The 19,823-nt window shown below is 46.5% G+C and overlaps 1 protein-coding gene across 1 annotated transcript in view; it reads right to left on the reverse strand.

Moving 5' to 3' along the window:
- Window positions 1-19,823, reverse strand: part of TENM4 (teneurin transmembrane protein 4) — a 2,953,681-nt gene that overhangs the window by 32,797 nt on the left and 2,901,061 nt on the right. Inside the window, exons 40-41 of the mRNA XM_079930721.1 lie at window positions 17,466-17,620; window positions 11,058-11,935 (exon numbers count right to left, since the gene is read on the reverse strand). Of these exons, the coding sequence (XP_079786847.1) occupies window positions 11,058-11,935; window positions 17,466-17,620 (1,033 nt within the window). The remainder of the gene's footprint in view (window positions 1-11,057; window positions 11,936-17,465; window positions 17,621-19,823) is intronic.

Here is a 19,823-nt window from a genome sequence, read left to right on the forward strand (position 1 = left end):
GCCGCATGGATTCTGCCATCTGCCAACTCTGTCCCTCTGGCTGGTACTGATCACGGCACGCTTTACACCAAATGGTAATAGTCCCTGGTGCGGAGGAGGTGTTGGTGAAGGTCTTTGGAATGAATTGCTCAAGTCCTTGACCTGAGACCGACTCTGGGGGAAGGGCCAAGGGGCTCTGGGAGAGTTGCATCTTTGGTGCTGAGGCCTGAGGAAGGGGAACGGAAGCCCTTTCCAAGATGGCGAGAAAAGCCGGGGTCTCGACCACATACGTCAGACCTGAGCTCGGTGGGGCAAGGCTGTGGAGCTGTATTAGTCCTTTGGGTTCTCTTAGAGGCAGTTAAGGGGTTTGGAAACCTGTTTCCTGTCATGATTTCTCATTTTTCTTCCTTTGTACTGAATCAGGTTGTTATAAGGAAAGGTCAGTCTGGCTTAACGGAGGGTGGTGGCGTGACTTGACCTGGACTGGAGGGAAAGGTACAGAGTGCCCCTCAGAGCCAGGTGAGGGAGTGACTCTGAGAGACTGCTGCAGGAAGGAGGGAGCGTCTTGGGGTAAAGATCTGGAATGTCTGTCCTGAGGCCTCTCTCACCTGGAGAGGCTCACAGCTCTGCTCCCTTTAACTCTGGGAGAGGCTGGTGTCCTTCTTAACCCGTCATGGCTGCTGGAAATTTGAACAGGAAGGAATTTCACAAAAATGTTTACAGTGGCTATCTCTGGGAGGGAGAATTACAGGTGATTTTAGTTGCTTATTTATATGCATTTTATACTCCCAAGATTTTTTTATAATTAACATGGATTATTTTCATAATCAGAAGAGTGCTGTGACAAACCAAGTAATGCCTCGTAAGCATGGCCACCTTGCGGAAGAGGACTTTTAAAATTACTGGCATTTATAGAAGCATCTCATTTATAGGACATCTGCCAATATCAACCTCTAGGCCTTTTCAGTAAAATATTACTAGGGCATCCCAAATTTCTGAGCCAAAAATCAAGACCCCCCCGCCCCCCAAACTGGCTCTGCCCTGGTCACCTTAACTGTATCTGTGGTCTGTGAGTAAGCTGAGTGCTGTCAGATCCCAAGTCATCTTTGACATCAACTGGAAGATCCAGTTCAGTCCAACAGTTTCATGGGATGAGTATGCTGTTCTAGTCTGGTTCTTTGAACACCTGTGATCCATGTACACACTCTTTATTAATCTCATTTCCTGACCTAACTGGATAAAAAAGATTTATTATACCACGCAAGATACTTAAAATGGAGTTTTGGAGTCTTACAAATAAGACTGAATAGATTATTAATTAGGGCTCAGATGTCGGCTCGATACTACTTCTATCAAGGCCTTGCTCACAGGCCACCTCATAAAGCCCTCCCTGGTCTCCCCAGCTCTTCTCCCAGTTATACTCTGGCACAGCTCTATCACAGAACGTGTCCCCTGCATCATAAGAGCTGACGCACAGCCTGTCTCTTACTTTGGCCTCGGAGTGCCTGAGTCAGGACAGGGTCGTGGAGTCAGACAGCTAGACTGGGGATCTCGAGTCCACCACCCTGGAGGTCTGGCCGCTAGTTCGCCTCAGCTTCCCCGGCATGGGGACTGGTAGAGAGAAGACGGGCAGGGAGTGTTGGCTGAACGAATAAACAAATGCATGACTGGACGTGTGAGGCCTCTTTCCTGCTCTGCGGGAGAAGACAGACTGTCATTCATTCACACGCTACCCCTTGCAGGACCTGACAGAGGCTTGACACACAGTAGGTCCCTGATAAACATCTGCTGAATGCACAAATAGGGAAACAAGCACCTTCACTAAACGATACTTGAGCAATCTCCGCAGGCATCTCCCCAGAGTTTTAGTCTCCAAGATAGAAAGAGGCTTTACATGAAGGCAGACAATCGTAATTATTATTGAAGGTGGCCTGTAACACATAATTAAATTGAGCCTGAAGACGATACAATGAAAAGGCCCCCTGCTTTCAAGATCTGCTTTTATTTTATATGAGATGGCCAAAAACAGTAATTTCCATTCCTCACATTTTCCATTAGAAGGACTGAATGTCTTAATTAAATGAACGTCCAACAGAACAGCCAATTTATAGAATTTTCTTGTCCCTTATTCATTCATTTCAGCACTTCCTGGAGCTTGAGAAATGCCACTGGATCTCTCTGCCGCCTGATCAATACCTGTGATTATGCCATCAGAACGCTGCTGCTTCTGCCTCTGCGGGGAGGAGCTGGAGCTGCCCATCCTCTGGACCTTGACCTCTGCCCTGTGGCCCCCTTGGTGGGGCCCTTTCTCTTCCTGCTACAGAGCTGCTAAGGGAAAGGATGTTGGTGCTCCCCAACAGGGTGTTGGGGACAGGTCTCTGTCTGCGCTCCCTGGATTACAAGTGGCTGCCTCAAACCCTGGCCCCATGAGGGACAACTTCTGGACAATGGCTTAGATAAGTCTGTTGCAGCTTTACTTAAATTACTGGCTAATTTTCTTCCTTTCCGTTGGAGAGGAACAGAAGGAACATGTTGGTGTGGGAAGGTCCTTGGAGCCAGGTGGTCTAGGCTTTGAAACCAGGCTCTACACTTGCTAGCAATGCAACCCTAGAGGGTGGGCACTCAGTTCTGTTTTTCTGCTAACCATCCAACTCCTATCACAAATGATGCTATTTCAGGTAGGTTATATAACATAACCTTGTGTGCTTCTGTTTTCTCCTCTATAAAATGAGGGTAATAATACCTGTCTCAGAGAGATACTTGAAGATGAAACACGGTAACATATTTAAATGCAAATTCCTTCCAGGGCCTGCAAGGACCCCATGAGACTGCCCTCACCAGACTATCAACTCCCTGAAGGAAGGGACTTTGTTCAGTCACTGGTGTATCCCCAGAATTTAGGAGACTGCCCAGCATATAGTAGATGCTCAATAATGTGAATGAGTGTTGGTTGAATGATCTGCTCTTTCCTGCCTCTTTCTGATTTCACCTTGAACCCTATTCCTTCCTACTTCCTCTGTTCCATTACAATTGCCTCTGTTCTCCAAACACACTGAGTTCAAACCAGGCTTGGGGTGCTCACACTGACTGTTCCCTTTGCTGGGAATGCTCTTCCCTCCAATCTTGGTAGGGCTAGTTCCTTTTATGACTCATGTTTTAGTTCAAAAGTTATTATTCCAGCAAGGCCTTCCCTGATCACCTTTTCTGATGGGTCCTCCCATCTTTACCACATTATCTTATTTTACCATTTTCACTTATCATCTTGTTTATTTGTTTACTTGACTGTTGTCTCTCTTTTCCCGCTAGAATATAAGCTCCATGAGGACAGGGACCTTGTTTGTATTCTTAGTGCCTAAAGCAGGACCCAGCATATAAAAGGTACTCAATACATAATTCTTGGATGAATGAATGAATAAATAAATAAATAAATAGTAGACATTGTTGTTTTTTCAAGACCTGGGATGAGAATAACTAAGAACTCCATCCCTATTACCTCTCACTTTCCATATGAGGAAGCGCAAATTCATTAATATTCATAGAGTACATTTTAGGTACTGAGCACTGTGCTCACAACCATTTTTTTTTTTTGTGGTACGCGGGCCTCTCACTGTTGTGGCCTCTCCCGTTGCGGAGCACAGGCTCCGGACGCGCAGGCTCAGCGGCTATGGCTCACGGGCCCAGCCGCTCCGCGGCATGTGGGATCCTCCCGGACCAGGGCATGAACCCGTGTCCCCTGCATCGGCAGGCGGACTCTCAACCACTGCGCCACCAGGGAGGCCCTCACGACCAATCTTGAAAGTGGGCATTATTATCATCATTTCACAACTGGTGAAGCCGAGGCTTGGAAAGGATAAGTCACTTGAGTGAGTTCACACAGCTGACAGAGGAACGTAGATTCTGTCAGGTCTGTCTGACCTTAAAGTCTGTGTTCTTTCATCAAGCTTCCCATAAAGATGGTGCCATTTCAGATCAAAACCTTTCTGTTCAACTATGTTAAAGAAAAAATTGGGTTTAGAAATCTCAAGTTGGGTCAAGAAAACTGACAGTTTTCTCTTCCAGATGCTTTGCTTTGCTACCATTACAGCTGACTTTGCAGTGATGCTGAGCCCCACCTTGGGGGTATGATGGAGACGGCCAGGTGATTGGCTTTTTACTAGTGCCTTTCACTGACTTTTCTTCACTCATTTTCCCAAAGGATCTTTGGAGCACGAGGAAAGAACACACATAAAAGATTCATAGAGTGGCTGTGAACTTGGCTCTCAGAAGAGGACCACTAAAGGGTATCTTCACATACACTGCAAAGCTTTCTTCTTCACACTCAATACTTCACATCTCGAGCCATTTTGCTATGCGTGGCTGGTGAGGAAAATGCCACATTGCCTCTCTGATACTAAACTTTTGCTGATCAGGGACTTTTTAGTTGAAAATAAAGATTTGATTTTTACGACTTTCATCTATGATTGTTTCAAACAACACCATCACCAACAAGAGGAAATGGAGGAAATGGCCACTGTAACCTCTGTGAATAACTAGAGTTCACAGCCCATGCACACCAACGGTTCCCTTGACCCCAGGTCACTGTAAGAGATTGGCATCACTAAACCATTTGCAGCTGCTCCAAAACCGCAGCAGAACCAGGCTACTTGTTGCCTTCTGCAATAAAAATTTGTCCTTCCTGCCCATTTCCCATAGAATTAAGTCCCAACAATGAATTGTAGTCTTCAGGATTTCTAAGATCTGGTCCACCCTATCACTTCAGGTCTTAGCTCTCACTGATGTTATATCTGAGGCCATGCATCTGGTGGTAAGTGCTTAGGATTCAGGTAGATCTGACATTGAACCCTGGCTCTGCCACTTATGTGTACAATGTCACAGAGCCAGTCAATGTCTGTGCTGTTTATTCTCTGTTCCCTCCTCAGATCCATTCTCTGCCCTTCTCTGTGCTCAGAGGGGCTGACTCCTGCAGACTGCATCCCTGGGGCCCCTTGATAGCTTGCTTCTGGTTGGGTTCAGTCAATGGCAGGAAATGGCAAGAGACTGGAGGTCAAAAGGAGGAGTTTTCCCTACTCTCCATGTCCTTTGGTGTCATATTTCTAACAGTGGGTGCATCCACCTACAATTACAGCTTCTACCAGATGCCTTCTCCTTCATGGTTACAGCTCCCACTGGGCTTTAGTAAGTAACAATATCGTATTCCTTCCCTGCCTTGCCCTTCATCCCGAGGGTTGGTAATAGTTGTTCACTGTTTTTAGTGCCTGGATGCCTCACTGTTCTTTCTTGGTTCCCTTATCCCTGCCTATACCTCTAATAACACTTCTTCATTGGAAAGATATTTTTGCTGGATATAGAATTCTAGGTTGACAGATTTCTTTTTTTCTTTCAGCATTTCTGTTTTCTAGTTTGTATGGTTTCTGATGAGAAGTCTGCTGTGATTCTTTTCTTTACTCCTCTGTAAAAAATGCCTTTTGGGGGGCTGCTTTCAAGATTTTCTCTTTTTCTTTTGTACTCAGAAGTTTGAATATGATATGCATAGATCTATGTGTGTATAGTGTGTGTGTGTGTTTATTCTGCTTGGTGTTTTCTGACATTTGGGGTCTGTGGTTTGATGTCTATCATTACATACAGATAATTCTCGACCATTATTTCCTCAAATGGTTCTTCTGCCTTGTTCTTTCTCTCTTCTTCTGGAATTCCAATTACATGTATATTAGAGCAGTTGATGTTCTCCAGTTCTTGGTGCCCTTTTCTGTATTTTTTTCATTCTTTTTTTCTTTGTGTTTTAGTTTGGATAATTTCTATTGACCTATCTACTTTCCTCGGCTGTGTCAAGTTTACTGATAAGCCCATCAAAGGCAGTCTTCACTTCTGTAACTGTGTTTTTCATTTCTAGCATTTCCAGTCAATTCTCTCTTTTAGTTTTCATTTCTCTGCTGCAATTATCCACCTGATCTTGCATGCCGTTCACCTTTTCCATTCGCACCTTTAACATAATTTTTGGTTACTTTAAATTCCTGAAAGACAGTTTCAACATCTGTGTCATATCTGAGTGTGGTTTTGATGATTACTTTGTCTACTGGGAGTGTATTGCTTTTTCTTGCCTTTTTGTATGTTCAGTTGAAAGTGTGACATCTTGTGTAACACAGTAGACAATGAGGTAATAGATTTGGGGTATGAGTATGAGTTTCCTTCTGCTCAAACTTTAGTGAGAGAGTTTAAGTTAATTTAGGTAGGATTTGGGCTGGCTTTGAAATTTGTTACTTCTACGCTTAACCTTAGTGCATCACAGGCGTTACATTCCTCCAGCAATACCTTGAGTTTAGGATGTGAAACTGGTTTGCCAGAGGGTTTTCTTTCAATGTGTCTATTCTATTCTCAGTTTCAGGTCCCCTCTTTGTGCCGGGCCTTAGAAAGGGTCTCTTTTTAGGCTCTTGTATCTCTTTCCCAGTAGTAGGCTGCTTTTCATTGTTATGTTTAGCTTTTTAGCTAGTGGTGGTGGCTGGTGAGCTTGAGAGAATTCTCTTTTGTTCTGATTAAGCCTCAATCTTATATTTGCACGTGTCCCTGAGTCTCAGGGGTGTGGCCTCTTCAATGCTCCTGCCCCTTTCAGGCTGTCCGTCTGGGCCCATTACATATTCCTGCTCCTCTTCCAGCAGTAGTTGGAAATTTTTTTCTTCCTTCATTCAGCTGCTATGGTTTTTCCACCAGTACCTAAGTAGAATAGTGTTTGTTGCCCTCCTCTCCACAGATTAAGCCTTTTATTCCATGTGGGAGATCAGGTGAGAGGGGTCTGGGTGGAGCAGGCAGAAATTTGCGCCCCTCCCTCAGCAGCTGCTGTACCCCTCCCCCAGGTCTACCACAAGGGATATTTTCTTACATCTTTCCCTAGTCTTTTCTGTGAGTACCGAGCGGGGTTTGTGGAGAAAAGTTCCGGAGGATGTGGACTCTCCCAATTTCTGCAGTCTCCAAGTGCTTCATACTCTCTTGCCAGTACACACTGAGCCTTTATAGATTCACCAAGCTGAACTTTTCCTCCCAGGGACTGGTTGCATCTACCAGGTAAGTTAGCGCTCACATCTTGTCTGCGATGTGACACTCTGTCTCTCCTTGGATTTGGCCACTTGGTTGCCCTGTGACTTCAGAGAAGGAGTTCAAGGAAAACTCATGAATTTGCCATTTGTTTGGCTTACTTTCATTGTAAGGTTGGGAACAATGCTCTCTCTAGCTCTTACATCCTCAAGCAGAAACTGGAAGCCAAGTCTCTTCATTGGAACCATTTGAACTGAATTCAATTTCCCGCTGGGAGCACTGATAGTGCTGGAGCTGCGATGTAAACCTAGTATTTTTCTCGCTACCGCATATTTTTTTCTTTCCTTCATTATCCCCCTTCTCTCCTGAATGTGAATTTCATTCATAAAATAGTTACTGAGCATCTACTAGGTGGCAAGCCCCAAGCTTGTACAGAGATACATTACTTAGGATCTCAGAGTGGTTAGCTCGAGCATAAGGATGACAGGGGCTGTCACAGGGCACCATGGGATGCCAGAGCCACTTGCCCCTATGAAACTTACTCATGCCTAACCAGCAAGACAATTTTGGAACCCGCCTCAGCTATTCAGGCCATTTTCTTAGTCACCAAATGTCATCTGCCCAGGAGCCCAAGCCTGAAATTAATGATGCCACACGCTGGAGATGAAGAAGGCATTACAGACCCCTTTGAGGTTTCCTACCAGCAGACCTGTGGGCTGAGGGAAGAAAAGTAACCTTGATTCCGCAGAATTATAAACTCTTAAGTCAAGTTGTTCTAAAGTGTGGGGTGTTTATGTTAGATGTATTAATCTGTTGAGAGGATCGATAAAGCCAACTTGAAACTTGTTTCAGTAATAGCCCATGTAACAGGGAAGCCTGGGCTGATTTTTTAAAAAAGAATATTAGAGCATTTGGGTTTGGAATCCATTAAGCTGCCTCATGGAGCTAAAAGTGGGAAATTCACTGGAGCAATGTGCATCGGCAAAATCTGTCCAAATCTGTGCTGAGAATTACCATAATGATAATAATATCAGACCGTTACTTCTTGGGAGCATCATAGTTTGCAAAGTATTTTCACTTTCAGTATTTATTTAGTTTTTTGATCCCCATAATGGCCCTGAAATGGAGTAGATCAGGTGTTATTTCTGTCTGGTTGAGACTTGGGTCTGGAAGCCAGTCTGCCCCTGAATCACATGGCAAACATCCAGTGAAAATAGGTATCTGGTATCCTTGCTATGTTCACAACCTTTGACCCACTCTGCATGTCTTTTTCCAGCCCATTTTTGATATTCTTAAGGATCTAACCCCTTTCCTAGTTCATACCTTGATCCCTCAGACTTGACACTTGATTCTGCTCTTCTGGTCTGCCCTCTAATTTCTACCTACTTCAATTACAACTTTTGTCTGCTCCTTTGATTAGGTGACTCATAGCTGCTCTGAGGCCTTGGGTACCTTCCATGCCCAAACATCATCTCTGCAATTACTTGTACTGCCACTAATATTGCTTGAAATACTAATATTAATACTGCTTGAAATAATAACAGTAGCAACAGCTATCAGTTGAGTACTTATGATGAGTCAGACACTGAGTTTTCCATGTTTTATCTCACTGAAATTTTGAACCTTAGACTAGCCCTATGAAAAAGGTACTATTTTAATCCCTACCATATAGTTAAGTTGCAAAGAATTTAGGTGAACCCAGTTAGTGTAATTAAAAGAACATGGACTTGTGTTTTGGCTCTGCTATGCGCTCACTGTGTGATTTTAGACTAGTTACCTAATCTCTCTGTGCCTCAGTTTGTTCATCTGTAAAAAATGGAATTGATAATTCCTACCATCTGAGGTTGCTGTGAAGATTAAATGGGAAAGAGCCTGGCACACAGTAGGATCTCAAAAAAAAGTGAATTTCACTTTTTTCTTTTAGGGCTTTTATCTTCTACTCCTGAGTATAGCTATCAAGTGGATACTTTGGAATTCTTCATAAAACATCAAATATGGCCGTATATTTCATCAAGGAAGACAGGGAGGGAGGAACAGGATGCTTTCTGGTAGAGATGTAGGAAATGGTTTTCAGTTTCAGGGCTGGTTGAGAGTAATGGCTGCAGTGATGTGTAAGCATTCAGTTTGGGACTTGAGGGCATGACCTTGGGAACTAATTGAGTGTACCCACTTGCTCAGACAAAGAAACCCCTGTATTGGCTAAATAACGAATTAGAGATCTCCATTGGGCAATGGGGGGAAAATTGAATTATTTAACGTATTTCCATTTCAATTAGTTAATCAAGATAATTGCTGTTTTCCTGGATCTTTGTCTTTTCTTTGTAATTTACAAGGCCCTTGTTTGGAGAAAGGAATTTAGCCCCTGAACTCTGTATAAGCTGCTGTGACTTGTTTTGTGTGTGCAAATTATATTTAAAAATCGATTACAGCTCCCTTTGCTTTGGATTCTGGGATTGTGAGAAACTGATGCTTGATCAAGCTTGAGAAAAACTTACAGCTCAAGCATTCGGGTTCATTTGGGATTAACAAACTCAGCCAAGGGGCAGCAGGGCAGAGCTGAAAGCACATGAGCTCTGGCATCAGACAGACTTGGGTGGTGATCCCTGTTCTGCTGTGTTCTCACTACAGAACAGTGAACAAACGAGCCTCTCGGAGCCTCAGTTTCTGTTTCTGTAAAACAGATACTGTCACCCATCTTCCAGAGCTGTTGTGAGGACTGAATGCAATAATGCAGTTCCTAGCCCATCAGTGACGGGCAGCAAGGCTAGTTCCTTCCCCATCTTCCACGTACTTATCTAAGGGTCGTGTATTTGCCAGTCTCAGTTGTGTGGAACATGGCTAAGACCTCAAAAAGATGCCAAAGAAATCCAAGTAGAACAGATGTTACAAAGTCCATTCATTAAAATACCTCATAGAGGAACACCGTGTATCTATATATTTAATTTTGGCGAGGATTATAATAAGCTGAATGTCTGGTTCTATGACTACACCAGTTAAGAAGCCCTACCCCGATGAAGAGAAGGGAAGTGAGCTACTGAAGTCAGTCCCACGACTGAAACCAACAGTGACACGATAGCGCCACCCTGAGGGAGGAGGTGGGAAATCTGTGGATTAGGCACAGGAGCTAATGAGAGAACAGCGTAGAATCACTTCAGGCAGGGATGAAGGGTTCTATAGCTTCACTTCTTCACTTCCTGGCAACTATCTTCAAACAGCAGCATCAAATGCATTGTTGTTGTTTCCTATTAATGACCCTGACTCATAAAAGAAAGATTTCATTATGTCTGTATAATGTGTTTGAGAAGGGAGGCATGTAATGCACTTCATAAACTCCATCCAAAATGGTAAAAGTGAAAGAATTTTTTTTTTTTTTTTTTTGTGGTACGCGGGCCTCTCACCGCTGTGGCCTCTCCCGTTGCGGAGCACAGGCTCCGGACGCTCAGGCTCAGCGGCCATGGCTCACAGGCCCAGCCGCTCCGTGGCATGTGGGATCTTCCCAGACAGGGGCACGAACCCGTGTCCCCTGCATCGGCGGGCGGACTCTCAACCACGGCGCCACCAGGGAAGCCCGAAAGAAAGTTTTTGAAACTTAAAGATGTGGGCTTTGATTACATGGACAGTTCTTCCACATGGAACTGTTCTTTCTCCCATTGCCACATTTCTGGACAGTGGTCATATGAAGATGCTAGCACTTAACCAAGTACTGATACTTTTCATCTACATCACCTCCCTGTAGTATGTTGGGCAGGTATCCTCTGTTTCCATTTTACAGAGGTGGAAACTGAGCCCTAGAGCGATTAAGATCATCGTGGAGCTGGATTCAAGCCCAACTCCTCTGACTCCAAATAGCTCACGCCTTTTCCACTACACCATGTTCCTTCCTAGGAGTAACCATCTGGGTTATTAACATGCAAAACATATAATAGGTCATGGTTTGCATCCCAAGTGAATTAAAATAAAACACATCCACAAATTAACACTTCATCAGTTCACCTCTAATCCTACAATGTATCCATGAAACAAAACCATCACAGCCTGGTCTTGGTACTTACTCGTAAAATGTGGTCCATCCATTTTCATTGCTTTTGGTTGCCAGAAGGCCAGAGTTGCTGTGGTACGTCATCATGGCCAACTCGTGTCCTTGTGTGGTCACGCTCTTGAGTGCACTGTTGGTGCCCATGGTCACCCAGTACACCTGGCCATCTGGGACCACCAGCCAGAGGGGCATCCCTGTAGAGTCTCTGCGGACGTTTACCATGTTGCCGTTGCTGTCTGTGATGAGCGTGATGTCGCCATCCCCAGTGTAGGTAAAGTTGTACAGGTAATCTCCTGTGGGTAGGCTCTGGGTGTACAGATGCTTGCCGCTGGTATCAAACAGGTAGAGCTCCTGGTCGACTGGGGAGGACAGCTCATACATGTTCTGGGTGTTGAGGAAAGGCTTGTTCTTCCTGATAAACCGGATTCGGATATTCCCAAGGTCAGCCACATAGAGCTCCCCGTCAGCACAGACAGCCAAGGAAGACGGGGTGTTCAGCTTTGCATCCTTGGCATAGCCATCGTCTCCAGAGAAACAATCACAGTTGGCATCATTTTTACAGTCACAGCCACTGGGGGCCCCGGCAACCAGTGAGATCTCTCCGCTGGTGGTGACCTGCCTGATGCGGTTGATCTTCTTCTCGTCGGTCTCAGCGATATACAGGACCCCATTGTGAGAGACAGCCAAGGCAGTGGCCGACTCCAGGGTTGCGTGGATGGCCACCTTGCTCAGCAGGAAGTGGTCGATGCCGGGCACCTGGCAGTGCATGGGCCTCCCGGCGACAATGCGAACCTGGTGGTTTTCAGAGATCTGCAGGACTACGTTGTTGTCCAGGACATAGAGGGAGTTGTCCATCGGGTTGGTGGCTAAGTCTGTGGGCCACTCCAGGCGAACCTGACAATGGAGAGACAGACACTCAAATGCCTGGCCAGGTGCCCACCACTGATCATCCCACACCCCTTAGAGCCCATAACAATGTCCCAAGTGCCAGCACATGGCAGTCCTGCCTGATCCCCGCAGCAGCCTGTCATCCACCATGGATATCAGCCCCCGAGCAGACAGAAAGCACGCAAGAGCCCTCACGGAGACATCTGGTGGTCTACGTTCGACTGACAAAAACACAAAGAAGGGGATAACAAATAAACCAAAAAAGCAGGCGAGAGGAGAGACTTTGGAGTCAGACAGGCCTGGGTTCAGACCCTAGTCCCCCTACTTGCGACCGTGGGCAAGTTACTTTACCTCACTGAGCCTCAATATTCGTATCTGTAAAACAGGAATGACGGTGGCGCAGAGAGTCTGACCCTCCATAAGCGCTCAGATAATGGCAGCTAATGTTGCAGAGGCGGGAGGGGAAGGCAGATGGAGTCTGGAGGCTGAAGTAGGAGTAAGAAAGATGCTTCATGCATTGTTGCCACACGCATGAAGGATGATTTCTCAATTCTTTGAGTTCATGGATTAATACACGGCTAGGTGCTGGGGATGTAAAGAGAAAGTAACACTGGCTCTTGTCTGACATAGTTCCAGACCTGTGATTCTCAAACCTGGCCACACATTCAGATTACCGATGGTGATTTAAGAAAGCACTGGTGCTCAAATTCCACCTCTGATCAATTAAATCAGATCCCTGGGCGTGGGGCTCGGGCAGAGGCATGAGAGCTTCCTGGCTGATTCTAACGTGGGGCTGGAAATCATAACTGGATCTTTCTCCTTCAAGGGTGATCGCTGGACTGGCAGCACTGGCGTCACCTGAGAGTTGGTCAGAAAAGCAGAATGGCAGGCCTCACCTGAAACCTACTGAATCCGAATCTGCATTTCAGCAAAATCCCTGGGAGGCTCCTGTACACACTGAAGTTGGTGAAACCTTGCTCTCGATAATGGTTTCTAGCACCTCAGAGAACAGGTCCACCTGGGAGAGATCAACAACAGCGGCTACGGGAGTGAGGGGTTCAGAGGTCCTGGGCCCCGTGTCTGAGCCTCCTCTGAGCCAGGTCAGGAAGCTGGCAGGGATCACAGGTGGGCAGGCAGGGGATTGCAGCCAGCAGGTCTGAGGCAAGGATGCTTTGTTTCTTGCCTGGGTGGCCGTGGAGGCTGGGACGTTGGGTACATCACCCTGGGAGGTGCTGGCACTAAGGGAAGCCCTTTGCCAACTGTGTTCCCCACGAGATCCAGCCATAGTGCACATGGGCTGCCAGCTGCTCCCTCCAGCTGAGTTTTCCACCCACCCCTGGGGGCTCATTGCCTTAGGTTCCCGAGCCCCCTTCTAGTCCTTGACATTCAGTCCAATTTGGGGCTTATTTAAGCAAGTATAAACCTTTGGATAAGCAATTTCGCTTCCAGAAATTCACTCTTGTACACCCCTGTCTACAGAGGTGCTCATCACAGCCATTTTTAATAATGGTAAAAAACTGGAACCAACCCAGATGCCCAATGACAGAGAATTGGCCAAATAAATTATAGTACATTTAGTTCATACATTTAAGTTAGAATACTCTGTGCAGCAGTTCAAAGTGATGTTATAGATGAATATTTAATGACATGGGAAGATGTTTGCTATGTATTAAGTGGAAAGAACAGTCTGCAGAACTGTAAGCACGGTTTGATCCCAATTGGGGAAAAAAATACAATAAATTAGACAGATTATGGAGAGAAGGAGAGCAAAAGCTTGAGGGGTATATATCAAAATGTTAACCGTTATCTGGATGAGAGGTAGTTTTAACTTTCTTCTATGTCATTTTAAATGTTTTATATTTTCTGCAATGTGCATGTGGTAGTTTACTAATGTAAAAAGAAGCTCCAGAGATAATATACATATGAGATGTGGCCACCTTCATCTATCTGCCCCTTCAGCTCAGGGCCATTCTCAGAATGGCGTAGGCCCCGGCCCAAGGCCGTTGTTCCAAGTCTGCTTGCTCCCTCACCCCAGCCTGGGTCCCTCTGCTCCCCAGGGCGGGGGCCCCCCCGAGGCAGTCAGTGGCCCGTCCCGAAGCCCAGAGCCCCGCCCCGCAGCCGGGCTGCCTCCCTCGCCCTTCCCAGTGGTCTCTGGAGTACAGCATCTCCAGTGCCTTCGGCTGCATCAAGAACGCAGTTCACGTGAAAGTGACAGGGGAATTTTCAGTTTCCTGAAGCCCATTTCTTGTCAACACTGGCTGCTAAATCTCTTATGCCCTCTGGTCCTGTGGCACCTTGGGGACATACTTGCTGAGACCTCCGCCTGTCATTATGGTCAAAAGACGATGGCGCCCTGATGGGTGGGTGGGGAGGGGGGCGGAGGTGCCAGGGGAGGGAGAGGGAAAGGAAGGAGGGGAGGAGGGAAGAGCAAGCCCTTCCTGCTCCCTCCTGCACGCCCATGTGCACACAGGCACCCGGGAAAGAAGGAGCCGTGCCCTTGGAGTCACAGTGCCTGCATGATGATTCTGGACCAAGTACCTATGACTCTTTGATTTTACCTCCCTGTTAGCGATGATCCTGTGGAGGCTTCATTTCCCATCACCAGAATGGAGGGATGAGAGTTTGCGATTTCTGAGGTCCCTCCAGCTCCCACATTCTATCGTCCTGAGACGGACTGGAGCTCCCTCGCCCCATCCTCCAGAGCATTCTGTGCCTTTGTTAAAGCCCTCTGAGCTGACTACCTTGTTGCAGAGTTACTTGCAAAAATGGATTGTCAAATGGGTGAACGAATGACTGACTGGTGAATGGCATAGAGAGAGCGAGGGATTTGGGGTCAGGACAGCACACTTCCTAGCTCAGTCCGCCAGTGTCCACAGGTGTGATCTTCCTCAAGTTACATAAACACTTTGAACTTCTTTCCCCATATGTAGAAGGTGGTAATAAATATTACATAAGAGTAGTTGTGAGGATCAAACGAGACAACTCACAAGGAAATTCTTGGTAAATTATAAAGAGAATGAATATTTACAGCCTATTATTAGCTGCCAGACACTGTGCTAGGCTCTTATGAAATATTTATTACCACCTTCTACATATGGGGAAAGAAGTTCAAAGTGTTTTACATGATGTCATAAAAAAATTTCATTTCCATACCCCTGAGGGAACCTAGCACAGGGCTCTGCGTTTATAACCACATTTTCTTTCACCGAGCTTCAGTTTCCTCATCTATAAAATGGGGTACGTAATACCTACCTTGACAGATTATGGTGACAGCTAAACAAGAAAAGTGAAGTCGTAACCTTTCTGTATCCCCACTTCTAACAGTGCCCGGCACATACTAAATTCTCAGGAAGTCATCTTGGACTCTACGGACAGAGTTATACTCTGTGTCTGTGGTGGCCACAGGCTGCAGAGTTGAGCACTAATCCCGTTTTGCACAGGCTGCAGCATCTTCTGTTCCTTCTCTACTCCCTGCCTCCCTCTAGTTTCTCCTCTGGCCTGGTCTTCGTCTCCTCCCAGAGAGTTCCTTGGTTTTCCCCTTTGCACTCTTGCGTGAGCTGTGCTCTTATCTCTCTGCCTTACCTCCCTGCTCCACAGGGCACAGTAAAGCAGCTGCGTGTTTGTGACAGAGGAATCTCTGAGAATGAAAGCCAGGCCCCCTTCCCGTACATGTGTATAAGAGGTTATGCCTGTGTTGGAGAGTTTGGTAAAAAGGATCCCATGCTTAGATTCAGAGGAGGGTGTTGAGGACCAGGGCCATAGAGATTTCAGTCCAGGATTTCTAAATTTAAGTGTGGGTTTTTTCCCCCCTCCACTCTATGCCCGTTGTCTTGCAAGCCTTTGATCGGGCTGCTTGGCAGTACTTCTAGCTAAAGTTAAACAATTTTCCAATGTGTAGACTGAAAATTTTCAGCACCCTCTGCTGGCTGGTGGAGGGCCCATTTTGAGAACTGAAAATACTTGGACGCACATCTTCAGGCCGTGGCAGCTTCCTGATGGATAAATCATGGTTGCTTACAGACTGGAGAGGGAAACTCTCAAGCCAGCAAGGGGAGGCCTGCCATACTGGAAAGACAGGTGGCAGAGAACAGATTCCACACTGGAGCATAACGATTATATTAGCTGGTGCACACCAGCATCTGACAGGGAAGAGACATGGCTGCTGGGCCGTCGGCAGCAGCACTGAGTTCTGGGGAAGGGGCTCTGCGACACACATCGGTAGTAGGGACAGGCATGACCAGAGCGGTCTCCCAGCCGCCGCCCGCTGAGTAGAGGGAGCAGGTCTGCGGTCAGTGGCAAAGGGCCCGTGTGCAGGCTCCCCGAGAAGCGAGGGGGTTTAAAAAGCTAAGTGTGCCCACTGCTGACACCAACTCAAACTCTAATGTGATTCGAGCCTCCTTATTTCCTTGGTTTTGCTAATGTTGGCAAGATGGATGTTCACTGATTCGGCACCAGCCAGGTCCTGCTAAAGGATCTAGCAATAAAGGACACACCCCTTGTCAAGTCACTGCAGGACAAACCAGGGACACGCTGAACAGCCAGAACCTTGTGTCTTTCTTGGGTCTACACCGGGATCCTAGAACCCACCTGCTAAGGTCCAAACTCTGGTATGGTAAGGTAGGTCCTTCCCTAACTGGCCCCAAAGCATGCCTCCAGTTGCAACTCCTGGTACTTCCTTCCAAGAACCCTATGCTCAGTGTCCAATTTTCCAATGTTCCTTGAACGTTCCAGGCCCATTAACATCTTTGAACCTTTGCACATGCTGTTTCCTTGTGCGAAATGTCTCCTTTCTTCCAACAAACTCCTATTCAACCTTCAAAACCTGGCACAAATGTCACCTCCTTTGTGAAAGCAGGACTAGAATTTCTGTTTATCGGTCACCTCCAGAGTGTCAAGCAGTGCTAGGAGGCCTGCGTACACCATTTCACATATTCTTAAGGCAATCCTGCCAGGCCAATGCCAATTACTTCCATTTTACAGATACGAAAAGTGAGGCTCAAAGGACCTCAGCAACGTGTCTAAAGTTACACAGCTAGTGAATGGCAAAGCTGGGATTCAATCAGTCAATCAACCAACTAATCAATCAACAAATATTGGCTGTGCTCCTGTGCATACCAGGTACCCTGGTTACAGTAGAGGAAAAGATGGACAGAATTCCTGTCCTCATGTAGCTTACAGTCTAGAAAGAGAACAGACAATGTTCAAGTATCTGTAAGTGCTTCCAAAGTGGGAATTCAGAAGGTTATGGATTTAAATTCACACTGTGTGAGGCTCTGCTGCCTTCGAGGCTTCCCGAGGCAAATTTCTTCACTGCCCCCCGAGCCTCCTTCTGTCACCCACTTGTCACCTCTGATGGTGAACTTCCAGAGCACTGCGCCGTGCCCTAACCATCTGCGTGTCCTTAGTGCACTTCACCAAGAGTGTGCTTACAGCCTTGTGTAATATAAAGATGAACGGCCAGCAGGCTGGCTGGGGGCCGGCGAGAGGATGAGTGTGTAGACCCAGGGCTCTAGCAGACGAAGCTTTCTCCTTTTACCTGAGAAATATCCATGACAGAATCACAGCTCAGGGGCCGGGCTGAGGTAAGATCGTTGGAGCCCAGCAGAGTGGAGATGACCCCATTCTGATCAATGCGTCTGATCATGGTGCCATCCACAAAGTAGATCAGCCCGGACTTGTCCACCGTGATGCCTGGGGTAGAGAAGCCAAAACAGGGGATTCAGCCTTCGAGGTGGTAACAACACACATACTCGTGGAAACCTGCGGGTGGACAGAGCACCTCCCCCTTTATGATTTGATTAGCTTCTTCCAACAACATTCATGCCCTTTCTGAAGACGAGAAGACAGCTGCCCAGAGGCTTGTACGAAGCAGAGATTAGAACCCAGGTGTTCAGATTCTCCAGCCCTCTGGTCCTTCCACCTTGCTGCCTCTGGAGAATTTCACCTATCGTCTCAGCCAGGCACTACAACCTGGACTCATAACTTCTGGGAGTTTGTTAAGCGCTAGAGGTAGTGGCAAGGAGGAACTTTTTCAATGTCAAAACTGTGGATTGTTTAAATTAACCTACTTCTGAAGACTTGTAATTATAATAATCAAATCCCTTTTTGGCAACAATTTTTCTTTTCTTCCAAGATAATCATCCTTCACATTTTTCTAGTCTATTACTATTTTATTATCTTTTTATTTATTTATTTTTTGGCCGTGCCACGCGGCTTGCAGGATCTCAGTTGCCTGACCAGTGATGGAACCTGGGCCCACTGCAGTGGAAGTGTGGAGTCCTTTCCACTGGACCTCCAGGGAGTTTCCTATTACTATTTTAGTTTCATTGGTTATTTCAGAATTATAGAGCCTAAAAAAACAATCCTTTGGATTTGTGTAGGGAAAATTGGTGAATTTAATTTCTAAAAAAAGGCACACTGAAAGGAGAAGTCATAATTATTATTCAACATCACTTCCTCCATTTGCTAGACCGTCCCACCTGTTGACTCTCCCCAGCCAGCTGTGTGACCTCAGGCAAGTCACTGGATGTCCCTGCATTTGTTTTCTCAGCTGTGAAAGGAAGGGATTGTTCTAGATCTATATTTCTCACTTTTGGATGTGTGTGACAATCACCTGGGAGCTTGCTAAAATGCACCCCCTAGGTACCTGGTTCAGAGAATCTCAGGTGGAGCCTGAGCATCTATCTGTATTTCTGACAAGCACTTTGGGTAATAATGATACAAATCAAAGGTTGAGGACCACTCTAGTAAATCTTTTTTTTTTTTTTTTTCGGTATGTGGGCCTCTCACTGTTGTGGCCTCTCCCGCTGCGGAGTACAGGCTCCGTACGCGCAGGCTCAGCGGCCATGGCTCACGGGCCCAGCCGCTCCGCGGCATGTGGGATCTTCCCGGACCGGGGCACGAACCCGTGTCCCCTGCATCGGCAGGCGGACTCTCAACCACCGCGCCACCAGGGAAGCCCAAATCAGCACTTCTTAACCAGTGATATGTATCAGAATCACCTGAAGATTTTTTTTTTTTGATAGATACCTGCTTGGTCTCACTTCTGGAAATATTAGTTCATAGGGTGGCTGGGACCGGGACCAAGTCTTGTTTTAAAAACACTCATGGGTGATATTGATACCCCAAGTCGAGAATCACGACAGGTAGACATGCCCCCTCAAAATGTGAACTGCTCAGGGGTCCTGGGGCTGAGAGGCAGACAGGATGTGCCCCTGAGGAGCACACATTCTAGATGGGGAGGGCTGGGAATGAGAATGGACCCAGGGAGTGACAGAAGCCGGGAAGGTTCACGGGAAAATAAAGGAGATTCAGGTCAGTTTCATTCTGTTCAGTTTTGTCTGGGGCAGGAACTGAAAGAAGGATCAGAAAAAGCTGCACAGAGGTGGAGACACTTGAAGTATAAAGCTTTCCAGTTGCACAACCTCAGGGGAATCACTTTACTTCCAAGCCTCAGTTTCTCCATGGATAAAATGTGGACAATAATGTCTGACCTGTAATAGTTAGCCCTCAATAATTATTAAGGACTTATAATTATGAGAACGTGGAACCCACTTTGTGCTTGCTCTCAGGGCCCACGTGTCTATGACCGGTCAGGAGGGTGGAGTTAAGACACCTAAGGGCCTCTGAGTGTGAACACCCATGGCAGCTGTGGTTCTTCCTGCCCCCTCCTCAGGCTGTTCAGGGCTGGAGACTGATTTCACACGGAGGACCCGGCAGCCTCAGAGCGGGGGAAGAAGCCTTTATTCTGTCCCTACCTAGAACGTAAATTAATTATATTCTTTAAGCACCGAGACAGGAGCTTTCTTGTCTGCCTGGCTATGCTCAGTCTTTCTCTTCCATCTGCTAGGACGGATGAGTGCTACAGGATCAATTGGGTTTCTTGTTTACAAAG

Source organism: Stenella coeruleoalba (assembly GCF_951394435.1).
Source record: "Stenella coeruleoalba genome assembly, chromosome: 8".
Taxonomy (NCBI): Eukaryota; Metazoa; Chordata; class Mammalia; order Artiodactyla; family Delphinidae; genus Stenella; species Stenella coeruleoalba.